Here is a 14,279-nt window from a genome sequence, read left to right as displayed (position 1 = left end):
TGGGTGGGCGTGTCACTAGAGCCAATAGAAGAACAGCATGTGTGTTGATGATGGGTGGGCGTGTCACTAGAACCAATAGAAGAACAGCATGTGTGTTGATGATGGGTGGGCGTGGCACTAGAGCCAATAGAAGCACAGTTTGTTGGTGATGGGTGGGCGTGTCACTAGAGCCAATAGAAGAACAGCATGTGTGTTGATGATGGGTGGGCGTGTCACTAGAACCAATAGAAGAACAGCATGTGTGTTGATGATGGGTGGGCGTGTCACTAGAGCCAATAGAAGCACAGTTTGTTGGTGATGGGTGGGCGTGTCACTAGAACCAATAGAAGCACAGTGTGTTGATGATGGGTGGGCGTGGCACTAGAGCCAATAGAAGCACAGTTTGTTGATGATGGGTGGGCGTGTCACTAGAACCAATAGAAGCACAGTGTGTTGATGATGGGTGGGCGTGGCACTAGAACCAATAGAAGAACAGCATGTGTGTTGATGATGGGTGGGCGTGTCACTAGAGCCAATAGAAGAACAGCATGTGTGTTGATGATGGGTGGGCGTGTCACTAGAACCAATAGAAGAACAGCATGTGTGTTGATGATGGGTGGGCGTGTCACTAGAGCCAATAGAAGCACAGTGTGTTGATGATGGGTGGGCGTGTCACTAGAACCAATAGAAGAACAGCATGTGTGTTGATGATGGGTGGGCGTGTCACTAGAACCAATAGAAGCACAGTGTGTTGATGATGGGTGGGCGTGTCACTAGAACCAATAGAAGAACAGCATGTGTGTTGATGATGGGTGGGCGTGTCACTAGAGCCAATAGAAGCACAGCATGTGTGTTGATGATGGGTGGGCGTGTCACTAGAACCAATAGAAGAACAGCATGTGTGTTGATGATGGGTGGGCGTGTCACTAGAGCCAATAGAAGAACAGCATGTGTGTTGATGATGGGTGGGCGTGTCACTAGAGCCAATAGAAGCACAGTGTGTTGATGATGGGTGGGCGTGTCACTAGAGCCAATAGAAGCACAGTGTGTTGATGATGGGTGGGCGTGTCACTAGAACCAATAGAAGCACAGCATGTGTGTTGATGATGGGTGGGCGTGTCACTAGAACCAATAGAAGCACAGTGTGTTGATGATGGGTGGGCGTGTCACTAGAACCAATAGAAGAACAGCATGTGTGTTGATGATGGGTGGGCGTGTCACTAGAACCAATAGAAGAAGAGCATGTGTGTTGATGATGGGTGGGCGTGGCACTAGAACCAATAGAAGCACAGCATGTGTGTTGATGATGGGTGGGCGTGTCACTAGAACCAATAGAAGAACAGCATGTGTGTTGATGATGGGTGGGCGTGTCACTAGAACCAATAGAAGAACAGCATGTGTGTTGATGATGGGTGGGCGTGTCACTAGAGCCAATAGAAGAACAGCATGTGTGTTGATGATGGGTGGGCGTGTCACTAGAACCAATAGAAGAACAGCATGTGTGTTGATAATGGGTGGGCGTGGCACTAGAGCCAATAGAAGCACAGTTTGTTGGTGATGGGTGGGCGTGTCACTAGAACCAATAGAAGAACAGCATGTGTGTTGATGATGGGTGGGCGTGTCACTAGAACCAATAGAAGAAGAGCATGTGTGTTGATGATGGGTGGGCGTGTCACTAGAGCCAATAGAAGCACAGCATGTGTGTTGATGATGGGTGGGCGTGTCACTAGAACCAATAGAAGAACAGCATGTGTGTTGATGATGGGTGGGCGTGTCACTAGAGCCAATAGAAGAACAGCATGTGTGTTGATGATGGGTGGGCGTGTCACTAGAACCAATAGAAGAACAGCATGTGTGTTGATGATGGGTGGGCGTGTCACTAGAGCCAATAGAAGAACAGCATGTGTGTTGATGATGGGTGGGCGTGTCACTAGAACCAATAGAAGAACAGCATGTGTGTTGATGATGGGTGGGCGTGGCACTAGAGCCAATAGAAGAACAGCATGTGTGTTGATGATGGGTGGGCGTGTCACTAGAGCCAATAGAAGCACAGTTTGTTGGTGATGGGTGGGCGTGTCACTAGAACCAATAGAAGAACAGCATGTTTGTTGATGATGGGTGGGCGTGGCACTAGAACCAATAGAAGCACAGTGTGTTGGTGATGGGTGGGCGTGGCACTAGAACCAATAGAAGCACAGTGTGTTGATGATGGGTGGGCGTGGCACTAGAACCAATAGAAGCAGTGTGTTGGTGATGGGTGGGCGTGGCACTAGAACCACTAGGTAGATGTGGATCATCACACAGTGTGTTGATGATGGGTGGGCGTGTCACTAGAACCAATAGAAGAACAGCATGTGTGTTGATGATGGGTGGGCGTGTCACTAGAACCAATAGAAGAACAGCATGTGTGTTGATGATGGGTGGGCGTGTCACTAGAGCCAATAGAAGAACAGTGTGTTGATGATGGGTGGGCGTGTCACTAGAGCCAATAGAAGAACAGTGTGTTGATGATGGGTGGGCGTGTCACTAGAGCCAATAGAAGAACAGTGTGTTGATGATGGGTGGGCGTGTCACTAGAGCCAATAGAAGAACAGCATGTGTGTTGGTGATGGGTGGGCGTGTCACTAGAGCCAATAGAAGCACAGTGTGTTGATGATGGGTGGGCGTGGCACTAGAGCCAATAGAAGAACAGCATGTGTCTTGGTGATGGGTGGGCGTGTCACTAGAGCCAATAGAAGAACAGTGTATCTAAACTACCTGTGGGATGGATTAAACCGGCAACAACTGTTCCACCGACACCCAGACAACCTTTATTTCCCTCATTTAACAGTGTGATTAGTCAACCTACCTTTAACCACTATTAACCAGCCTACCTTTAACCAGTATTAACCAACCTACCTTTAACCAATATTAACCAACCTACCTTTAACCAGTATTAACCAGCCTACCTTTAACTAATATTAACCAGCCTACCTTTAACCACTATTAACCAACCTACCTTTAACCACTATTAACCAACCTACCTTTAACCACTATTAACCAACCTACCTTTAACCAGTATTAACTAAGCAACCTACCTTTAACCACTATTAACCAACCCACCTTTAACCAATATTAACCAACCTACCTTTAACCACTATTAACTAAGCAACCTACCTTTAACTAATATTAATCAGCCTACCTTTAACCAGTATTAACCAACCTACCTTTAACCAGTATTAACCAACCTACCTTTAACCAATATTAACCAGCCTACCTTTAACCACTATTAACCAACCTACCTTTAACCAATATTAACCAACCTACCTTTAACCACTATTAACCAACCTACCTTTAACCACTATTAACCAACCTACCTTTAACCACTATTAACCAACCTACCGTTAACCACTATTAACCAACCTACCTTTAACCACTATTAACCAACCTACCGTTAACCACTATTAACCAACCTACCGTTAACCACTATTAACCAACCTACCGTTAACCACTATTAACCAACCTACCTTTAACCACTGCTGTGATAATAGTGAGTGTAGCTTGCCTGGCGTTGCGGAACATGAAGACGGTCTGTGATTGGTGGAGAACAGCACAGGGGGGTAGCAGGACAGACTCGGGTAAATCCAGAGCATGGCGAGGGATGGTCGCCCTCAGAGACACCTGGAACAACCCATCTTTACAGTGGAACTCTATGGTGTCCTGGTACTCGCACTGCTCAACACACAACAGACACACAGGTTATTACCTGGTCAGCGTCCAGTCTGAACTATACAAGTTATTACCTGGTCAGTGTCCAGTCTGGATTATATGTTATTACCTGGTCAGTGTCCAGTCTGGATTATACATGTTATTACCTGGTCAGTGTCCAGTCTGGATTATATGTTATTACCTGGTCAGTGTCCAGTCTGTATTATACATGGTATTACCTGGCCAGTGTCCAGTCTGAACTATACAAGTTATTACCTGGTCAGTGTCCAGTCTGGATTATATGTTATTACCTGGTCAGTGTCCAGTCTGTATTATACATGTTATTACCTGGTCAGTGTCCAGTCTGGATTATACATGTGTTATTACCAGTTCAGTGTCCAGTCTGGATTATACATGTTATTACCTGGTCAGTGTCCAGTCTGGATTATATGTTATTACCTGGTCAGTGTCCAGTCTGTATTATACATGGTATTACCTGGCCAGTGTCCAGTCTGAACTATACAAGTTATTACCTGGTCAGTGTCCAGTCTGGATTATACATGGTATTACCTGGCCAATGTCCAGTCTGGATTATACATGTTACTACCTGGTCAGTGTCCAGTCTAGATTATACATGTTATTAACTGGTCAGTGTCCAGTCTGGATTATACATGTTATTACCTGGTCAGTGTCCAGTCTGGATTATACATGTGTTACTACCTGGTCAGTGTCCAGTCTGGATTATATGTTATTACCTGGTCAGTGTCCAGTCTGGATTATACATGTTATTACCTGGTCAGTGTCCAGTCTGGATTATACATGTTATTACCTGGTCAGTGTCCAGTCTGGATTATATGTTATTACCTGGTCAGTGTCCAGTCTGGATTATATGTTATTACCTGGTCAGTGTCCAGTCTGGATTATATGTTATTACCTGGTCAGTGTCCAGTCTGGATTATATGTTATTACCTGGTCAGTGTCCAGTCTGGATTATATGTTATTACCTGGTCAGTGTCCAGTCTGGATTATATGGTATTAACTGGCCAGTGTCCAGTCTGGATTATACATGTTATTACCTGGTCAGTGTCCAGTCTGGATTATACATGTGTTATTACCAGTTCAGTGTCCGGTCTGAATTATACATGTTATTACCTGGTCAGTGTCCAGTCTGGATTATATGTAATTAACTGGCCAGTGTCCAGTCTGGATTATACATGTGTTATTACCAGTCCAGTGTCCAGTCTGGATTATACATGTGTTATTACCAGGCCAGTGTCCAGTCTGGATTATACATGTGTTATTACCAGGCCAGTGTCCAGTCTGGATTATACATGGTATTACCAGGCCAGTGTCCAGTCTGGATTATACGTGTTATTAACTGACCAGTGTTCAGTCTGGATTATACATGGTATTACCTGGTCAGTGTCCAGTCTACATATTTAATTAAATAGTGATCCATTCTGACTACTAGATATTTAATTAAATACTGATCCATTCTGACTACTAGATATGTAATTAAATAGTGATCCATTCTGACTACTAGATATGTAATTAAATAGTGATCCATTCTGACTACTAGATATGTAATTAAATAGTGATCCATTCTGACTACTAGATATGTAATTAAATAGTGATCCATTCTGACTACTAGATATGTAATTAAATAGTGATCCATTCTGACTACTAGATATGTAATTAAATAGTGATCCATTCTGACTACTAGATATTTAATTAAATAGTGATCCATTCTGACTACTAGATATGTAATTAAATAGTGATCCATTCTGACTACTAGATATTTAATTAAATAGTGATCATTTTGACTACTAGATATTTAATTAAATAGTGATCCATTCTGACTACTATATATTTAATTAAAGAGTGATCCATTCTGACTACTATATATGTAATTAAATAGTGATCCATTCTGACATCACACAGGACCACGTGCTGAGACCAATCACGAGCCGGCAGGCTACAAGTAGGCTCTCTCAGGCAGGATGAAAATGACTACATTAGACCATGATCCTTAGCAATATTTTTGGTGCCATTCAGCCCCATTCAGCAATTTTGCATGCTTCAAATTCAGAATACTTCCGGCTTCATGCGCCATCGGGAGTTTTCCATAGGAATACGTGGATGACGTCAGCGCTATCAGTATGCACTGGTTTTAAAGTCTACGGTTATTACCCTGTCAAGGGGGCGGAATGTAACAGGAAGAGAAAAAGAGGTTCCAGCACTCAGAGTGATGATCTGAGGAAACAAGGTGGTGAAGAACTTTGACGCAGGAGGCCTGGGGAAAAAACAAACAAAATGTTACTACACATTATGCTGTTTCATCAAACATCAAGGAAGATCTACAGCGCCTTCGGGAAGTATTCAGACTGCCTTGACCTTATTCAGACTGCCTTGACCTTATTCAGGCTGCCTTGACCTTATTCAGGCTGCCTTGACCTTATTCAGGCTGCCTTGACCTTATTCAGGCTGCCTTGACCTTATTCAGGCTGCCTTGACCTTATTCAGGCTGCCTTGACCTTATTCAGGCTGCCTTGACCTTATTCAGGCTGCCTTGACCTTATTCAGGCTGCCTTGACCTTATTCAGGCTGCCTTGACCTTATTCAGACTGCCTCGACCTTATTCAGACTGCCTCGACTTACTCAGACTGCCTCGACTTATTCAGACTGCCTCGACTTATTCAGACTGCCTCTCTCTACCTCCTCTTTACCCACCTCATTCTCTACCTCCTCTTTACCCCCCTCATTCTCTACCTCCACTTTGTCCCCCTCATTCTCTACCTCCTCTTTACCCCCCTCATTCTCTACCCCCCTCATTCTCTACCTCCTCTTTACCCCCCTCATTCTCCACCTCTTCTTTATCCCCCTCATTCTCTACCTCCTCATGTACCGCTCATTCTCTACCTCCTCTTTGTCCCCCACATTCTCTACCTCTTTATCCCTCACATTCTCTACCTCCTCTTTACCCCCCTCATTCCCTACCTCTTTTTTAATGATAATGAGTTGGTCATTTAGTATACACTGTATGATAATGGGCTGGTCATTTAGTATACTGTGTATGATAATGGGCTGGTCATTTAGTATACTGTGTATGATAATGGGCTGGTCATTTAGTATACTGTGTATGATAATGGGCTGGTCATTTAGTATACTTTGTATGATAATGGGCTGGTCATTTAGTATACTGTGTATGATAATGGGCTGGTCATTTAGTATACTGTGTATGATTATGGGCTGGTCATTTAGTATACTGTGTATGATAATGGGCTGGTCATTTAGTATACTTTGTATGTCCTAGCTGTTCATATCTAACTTGCATATACTTTCATTGGTATGTAAAATGGCACCCTATTTTTAATTATTTCACCTTTATTTAACCAGGTAGGCTAGTTGAGAACAAGTTCTCATTTACAACTGCGACCCGGCCAAGATAAAGCAAAGCAATTCGACACATACAACAACACAGAGTTACACATGGAATAAACAAAACATACAGTCAATAATACAGTAGAACAAAATAAAACAAAAAGTCTATATACAGTGTGAGCAAATGAGGTAAGATAAGGGAGTTAAGGCAATAAATAGGCCATGGTGGCGAAGTAAATACAATATAGCAATTAAACACTGGAATGGTAGATGTGCAGAAGATGAATGTGCAAGTAGAGATACTGGGGTGCAAAGGAGCAAGATAAATCAATAAATACAGTATGGGGATGCGGTAGATTGGATGGGCTATTTACAGATGGGCTATGTACAGGTGCAGTGATCTGTGAGCTGCTCTGACAGCTGGTGCTTAAAGTTAGTGAGGGAGATATGAGTCTCCAGCTTCAGAGATTTTTGCAGTTCGTTCCAGTCATTGGCAGCAGAGAACTGGAAGGAAAGACGACCAAAGGAGGAATTGGCTTTGGGGGTGACCAGTGAGATATACCTGCTGGAGCGCGTGCTACGAGTGGGTGCTGCTATGGTGACCGACCGGTGAGCTGAGATAAGGCGGGGCTTTACCTAGCAGAGACTTGTAGATAACCTGTAGCCAGTGGGTTTGGCAACGAGTATGAAGCAAGGGCCAACCAACGAGAGCGTACAGGTCGCAATGGTGGGTAGTGTATGGGGCTTTGGTGACAAAATGGATGGCACTGTGATAGACTGCATCCAATTTGCTGAGAAGAGTGTTTGAGACTATTTTGTAAATGACATCACCGAAGTCGAGGATCGGTAGGATAGTCAGTTTTACGAGGGTATGTTTGACAGCATGAGTGAAGGAGGCTTTGTTGCGATATAGGAAGCCGATTCCAGATTTAATTTTGGATTGGAGATGCTTAATGTGAGTCTGGAAGGAGAGTTTACAGTCTAACCAGACACCCAGGTATTTGTAGTTGTCCACATATTCTAAGTCAGAACCATCCAGAGTAGTGATGCTGGATGGGCGAGCAGGTGCGGGCAGTGATCGATTGAATAGCATGCATTTAGTTTTACTTGCGTTTAAGAGCAGTTGGAGGCCACGGTAGGAGAGTTCCCTATTCCCTATATAGTGCATATATTTTGGGTCTCTGGCCAAAAGGGAAAGTGGAAAACCTAGTCAGTTGTACAACTGAAAGCATTCAACTGAAATGTGTCTTCTGCATTTAACCCAACCACTCTGAATCAGAAAGGTTGCGGAGCGGCTGCCTTAATCGACATCCACGTCTTCGGCGCCCGGGGAACAGTGGGTTAACTGTCTTGCTCAGGGGCAGAACGATAGATTTTTACCGTATCAGCTCGGGGATTCAATCCAGCAATCTTTCGGTTACTGGCCCAACGCTCTAACCACTAGAAAGTTTGGACGTTTTATAAAAGGTCCAGAGAACATTTTAGAAAGGTCCAGAGAACATGTTATAAAAGGTCCAGCGGACGTGTTATAAAGGTCCAGAGAACGTGTTATAAAGGTCCAGAGAACGTGTTATAAAGGTCCAAGGAAAGTGTTATAAAGGTCCTGAGAACGTGTTACAAAAGGTCCATAGAACGTGTTATAAAGGTCAGAAAACGTGTTATAAAGGTCCAGAGAACGTGTTAAAGGTCCAGAGAACGTGTTATAAAGGTCAGAAAACGTGTTATAAAGGTCCAGCGAACGTGTTATAAAGGTCCATAGAACGTGTTATAAAGGTCAGAAAACGTGTTATAAAGGTCCAGAGAACGTGTTATAAAAGGTCCAGAGAACGTGTTATAAAGGTCCAGAGAACGTGTTATAAAGGTCCAGAGAACGTGTTATAAAGGTCCAGAGAACGTGTTATAAAGGTCCAGAGAACGTGTTATAAAGGTCCAGAGAACGTGTTATAAAGGTCCATAGAACGTGTTATAAAGGTCCATAGAACGTGTTATAAAGGTCCATAGAACGTGTTATAAAGGTCCAGAGAACGTGTTATAAAGGTCCATAGAACGTGTTATAAAGGCCCAGAGAACGTGTTATAAAGGTCCAGAGAACGTTGATATATGCCTTGCTCGGGACGCACAAATTTATTTTAATAATAATTGTTCACTGGGCACGAACTGGTGACGATCAGAGCCGAAACGCACTGCTCTGACCAATGCACTACAGCAGTTCGCAATGCTCTAACAAGACGGGGGAATGCTGTGAATACTGATGACACCTGATGGTAATATCATGTCATTATCTAGTATTTAGTTTTAAACCTTCCCCAAAACCATAGCCCTAACCTTAACCACTCTGAATCAATGCCTAAACTGTTAAAATTTGACTTGTTTCTGTTTTAACCCTGTAACCACGCAGAATTAATCCTGTAACCACGTGGAATTAACCCTGTAACCACGCAGAATTAACCCTGTAACCACGCAGAATTAATCCTGTAACCACGCGGAATTAACCCTGTAACCACGCAGGAATTAACCCTGTAACCACGCAGAAATAATCCTGTAACCACGCAGAATTAACCCTGTAACCACGTGGAATTAACCCTGTAACCACGCAGGAATTAACCCTGTAACCACGCAGAAATAATCCTGTAACCACGCAGGAATTAACCCTTTAACCACGCAGGAATTAACCCTGTAACCACGCAGGAATTAACCCTGTAACCACACAGGAATTAACCCTGTAACCACACAGAATTAACCATGCAACCACGCGGAATTAACCCTGTAACCACGTGGAATTAATCCTGTAACCACGCTGAATTAACCCTGTAACCACGTGGAATTAATCCTGTAACTACGCAGAATTAATGCATCAAAAAATAATGTTCATCATAACACGTTATATTTCTAAGAGAAAGTCTGAAATCCTGCTGAGCATGTAGTGTACTACATCTGGCTCTGGCCCCATGGGTCTCTGGCCAAAAGAAGTGCACTACATAGGGAATAGGGTGCCACTTCAGATCCAACTGTAGAGAAATAATCCCTGACACCAGACTCACCTGAAACGTAGTTTTTGTAGTTTACTATGAATGTTCTTCAGCAGCAGGGTCTTAGTGAACTCCCCTCCCAGCTCCCAGTCCTCCCACTTCAGCTCTGCACAGGTCTCTACCCCTAGGAAGCAGCAACGCTGGGAGGACATCTTCCTCTGGGCATCCCTTGACCGCTGCAGGGTTATGCCTGGGCCCTGGGGGCACAGAGAGGGAGACACTGAGACAAATGGACTAAAGATAACTGCAGACGTTACACTACAATAACTCAGTAAAATGGGGATCTCCTGGCAAGAGGCAAAAGCCCACGGCAGAATAAGAGTGACTTGGATGCCATACACAAAGGGGCCAAAAAGCCTGCTACACAGTGATGACTGTAATGATAGTGTCCCTACCTGTTGTGTGTGCATATTGCCACCAGAGGGAGCTGTTTGACTAGCTTTAATTCAAAGCATCTTCAGCATGAGCTGAACTATAGTGAAAGAGCTTCCAGCTGTAAGTCTGACTCATTGGCTATCAATGAATAAAAAAACAAATATGGTATTAAGAGCAACTAATTGCTCTTAAACTAATTTAGGGGCAGCAGGTAGCCCTAGTGGTTAGAGTGTTGGGCCAGTAAGTGAAAGGTTGCTAGATCGAATCCCCGAGTTGACAAGGTAAAAATCTGTCGTTCTGCCCCTGAACAAGGCAGTTAACCCACTGTTCCTTGGCCGTCATTGAAAATAAGAATTTGTTCTTAACTGACTTGCCTAGTTAAATAAAAATGTTTTTTTTATTTTTATTACCACAATAGTTGAATGAATGTTTTATTACTTCCTACCTTTTCATCTTTACCCCGGGTGGCTGTCCAGAGGAGGCCAGAGCTTAGAGGGTTCCCTGGAACTTCGGCCAACATCTCTGGGAAAAAAATATATAATGAACAGCACCCATAATGCATAGGTAACAAGTTATTCTGCATAGGCTAGGTTATTACATAACCGATGTACAACCCAAGTTCACCATAACGGCTGAATTCACCGGCATTTGAATAATACAAAAATACAATTAATGTTAAAAAAAACTTTTACAAAAAAACTATTCTCATTAGAAGTAACCTATGGATTCCTGTCTACATTCATATGTACCCCAGTACTAAAAAAACAATATGTTTCTTCCTTATGGTCAGCAAAAACAGCTTGTGGATGTATCAAATCAAATGTATTTATAAAGCCCTTCTTACATCAGCTGATATCTCGAAGTGCTGTACAGAAACCCAGCCTAAAACCCCCAAACAGCAAGCAGTGCAGGTGTAGAAGTACGTGTATGCCCCGACATTCATTCCCTTGCTTTTCCTATATGACTAGGCAAGTCGGCATTGGGGAGGAATAAACTGTAGGAGTGTTTCATGTTATTTATGTAGTCTGTCCACATTTCTATAACTAATGACTGCAATTTGCTGATTGGTCAAACCACAAGACTGCAATTTGCTGATTGGTCAAACCACAAGACTGCAATTTGCTGATTGGTCAAACCACAAGGTGTACGCTATTTTACAACGTCATGCTGCTGATATTACAAAACAAACTAATTGTTGGCAAACACTCAAGGTAATACTATTTGTATATTTTCACCACACGCTTGTTAGCTAGACAAATAGCAGCACATGAAATCTACAGCGGCTATGAGTGTAACCGTAATTTAGCAGGCGGAAAGGAAGCTAGGTTGAATTAGTTCAAATACGATCTATTATATTGACAAGATAGCCGAGAGTTCTGTTATAATCTCCACCCGGCACAGCCAGAAGAGGACTGGCCACCCCTCATAGCCTGGTTCCTCTCTAGGTTTCTTCCTAGGTTTTGGCCTTTCTAGGGAGTTTTTCCTAGCCACCGTGCTTCTACACCTGCATTGCTTGCTGTTTGGGGTTTTAGGCTGGGTTTCTGTACTTCGAGATATTAGCTGATGTACGAAGGGCTATATAAAATAAACGATTTGATTTGAGAGACCCCCCTAACAATTGAAATGCATGTTGTCAATGACTGAAGCAAAGATTATGGATATACTGACAAGATGTATTTATTTATTTAACTAAGATTACGTCTCTCCTCCCTAACATTTTTGTTGTTGACCTCCATATAAAAACTCCTTGCTTGGCGGGCGAAACAACGGCACCTGCTGGAGGGAGACCGATTTTCCGCAGAGTTGAGCCTCTCTTTTCCTCTCTGATTAAAGGCAGGTGAGATCAGGTGGGACCATTCTAGCCAATGAAAGGGTTGCGCATGTGAACAACAGGGCTGCGTTCAGTAAATGTTTAAGTTCTGGAACATTCAATTAAACGGAAACGGTGCTGTACAGAACGGCCAGTTGAAAACCTGGAAGGGATTGAGGAACGCTGTCGGCATGGCTACAGCCCTTTAAATCCATCCTCTAACTGTACTCCTTTAAATCCATCCTCTCTAACTGTACTGTTGAAAACCGGATGCATCCGATTGTTGGTGCTATTGCCGCGTTCACAACTGGGAAATCTCAGACTTTCGACTTCAGTGTGTTCAAGACAACTGGGAACTAGGGGGGAAAACAAGCTCCGAGTGGAAGAAAACGTTTTAAACTGTAATCCGATGTAGAATTCCAAGTTGGATTACCGTTCAAATGTTTTTCCCCCCAGTCGGAGCTTGTTTTTTTAAGGCCATCTTTCTAGAGCTCCGGCCTTTCCGAACTGAAGATAACGGGCGTCATGATTTTAACTCGTTTTTTTTCCCGAGTTCCCGGTTGTCTTGAAAGCACCATATGAGTGAACTGTGGGGCGAGGATATACGGAATTACGGATATAGCCTTATACGAACTAACCAGATATAATGTAAATTCGCGAGTTTAGCATGGTTCGTACGAGGCTAAAACATACGCTAGGTGGCCACCCGGTTTAGTCGTGCGGATGAGCTCTTCCTAGCTTGCTATGTTACGCTTATGACTAGAAACTTCAGCAAAATGTTTTAACTTTTCTGCCGAAATTTGGACTTGTGAGTTCAGAATCATTCCGTTTTTATCAGGGTAATTGTTCGTTTTTATATATATATATATATATATATATATATATATATCTATATATATATATATATATATATCAAATGTTTTACATACATTAGACGTTAATGCCGTAGCTGTCACCCTGGTCTAATATTGGCAACACTATGTAGTTACTGCCCTCTCCTTACTGCGGCAAGCGGGAGCAAAAGACAGTGCCCCATGCTGTCTCCCCATTGAGCAGTGGACTGTATCACCGTGACCAATATTAGGTTATTAGGCTCGGTAGACTACTCGAGATAAAAATCAAGTGGGATGGAACAAATTGGAGATGGTGACCTATACTACAAGTTATTTCGACCTCGCCCATTTAAATAAACATCACTTTCTTTTACAAGTTTTAACTAGTGCCATGTTGCTTTTGTTGCCAGCTATCCAACTTAAACTAGCTGGGAAGGGCTCATCAGGACGACTGACTCAGTTGCGCAACATACTGTAGTTCGTCAATTTGGGCACTAGATTGAGATGGGCAAATGCCCCATTCAAAACAACTGGGAAATCTACAACTTTCGATTTCCAGTGCGTTCAAGACAACTGGAAACTCACGAAAAAAACGAGCTTCGACTGGGAAAAATTGTTTTGAACGGTCATCCAATTTGGAACTACAAGTAGAGTTCGACATTTTCAACCTAAAGATCACTGAAATCATGATTTGACCTTGTTTTTATCCGAGTTCCCAGTGATCTTGAAAGCACCATAACCTCTAGCTAGCTAACGTTAGGAAGTAAGAATCGAACAACTAGCTACATATTTGATTGTGAATGACAGACATTTTGCTCTTCATGTTATCTTAAATATCACACTGCCTTACCTCATTCAAATGTAATACTATGAAATAAACACCAGTTTAGACATTTAATTCACTATTTATCCAGTGCTAAGAGCAACAGTAGTCATCCATGCTCCAGTTTCCATAGAAAGAATTGTTTCCGTCTCTATGGTAACGAAGGCAAACGGAGAGGGACAATTTTCATTCGTTTGCGACACGCGTTTGTCATTTTTAGCACTGTTTCTGCTGCGGGTCATAAATAATCTCTGGTACATAGCCTTTGCAAGTCTTCATACAGACACAGCCTATAGGTGCAATTGAAAAAATATGTGAATTTTCCTTATGTTTTGAGGGGGAAAAATATATGAATGAGTTGA

The 14,279-nt window shown here is 42.9% G+C and overlaps 1 protein-coding gene across 3 annotated transcripts in view; it reads right to left on the bottom strand.

Annotated features, from left to right (window-relative positions):
* cfap65 (cilia and flagella associated protein 65) overlaps positions 1 to 14,070 on the bottom strand; it is a 104,610-nt gene extending 90,540 nt beyond the window's left edge. For all 3 annotated transcript variants that reach the window (XM_055871946.1, XM_055871948.1, XM_055871945.1), the window contains exons 1-5: positions 13,945 to 14,070; positions 10,897 to 10,973; positions 10,089 to 10,273; positions 5,857 to 5,959; positions 3,524 to 3,690 (exon numbers count right to left, since the gene is read on the bottom strand). In XM_055871946.1, the coding sequence (XP_055727921.1) occupies positions 3,524 to 3,690; positions 5,857 to 5,959; positions 10,089 to 10,273; positions 10,897 to 10,971 (530 nt within the window). In that variant the 5' untranslated portion in view covers positions 10,972 to 10,973; positions 13,945 to 14,070. The remainder of the gene's footprint in view (positions 1 to 3,523; positions 3,691 to 5,856; positions 5,960 to 10,088; positions 10,274 to 10,896; positions 10,974 to 13,944) is intronic.
* Between the last annotated feature and the right edge of the window lie 209 nt (positions 14,071 to 14,279).

The sequence above is a fragment of the Salvelinus fontinalis genome, chromosome 19 (assembly GCF_029448725.1).
Source record: "Salvelinus fontinalis isolate EN_2023a chromosome 19, ASM2944872v1, whole genome shotgun sequence".
Classification (NCBI taxonomy): domain Eukaryota; kingdom Metazoa; phylum Chordata; class Actinopteri; order Salmoniformes; family Salmonidae; genus Salvelinus; species Salvelinus fontinalis.
Note: the sequence above shows the minus strand (reverse complement) of the source record. Positions and strands in the feature narration are given on the sequence as shown.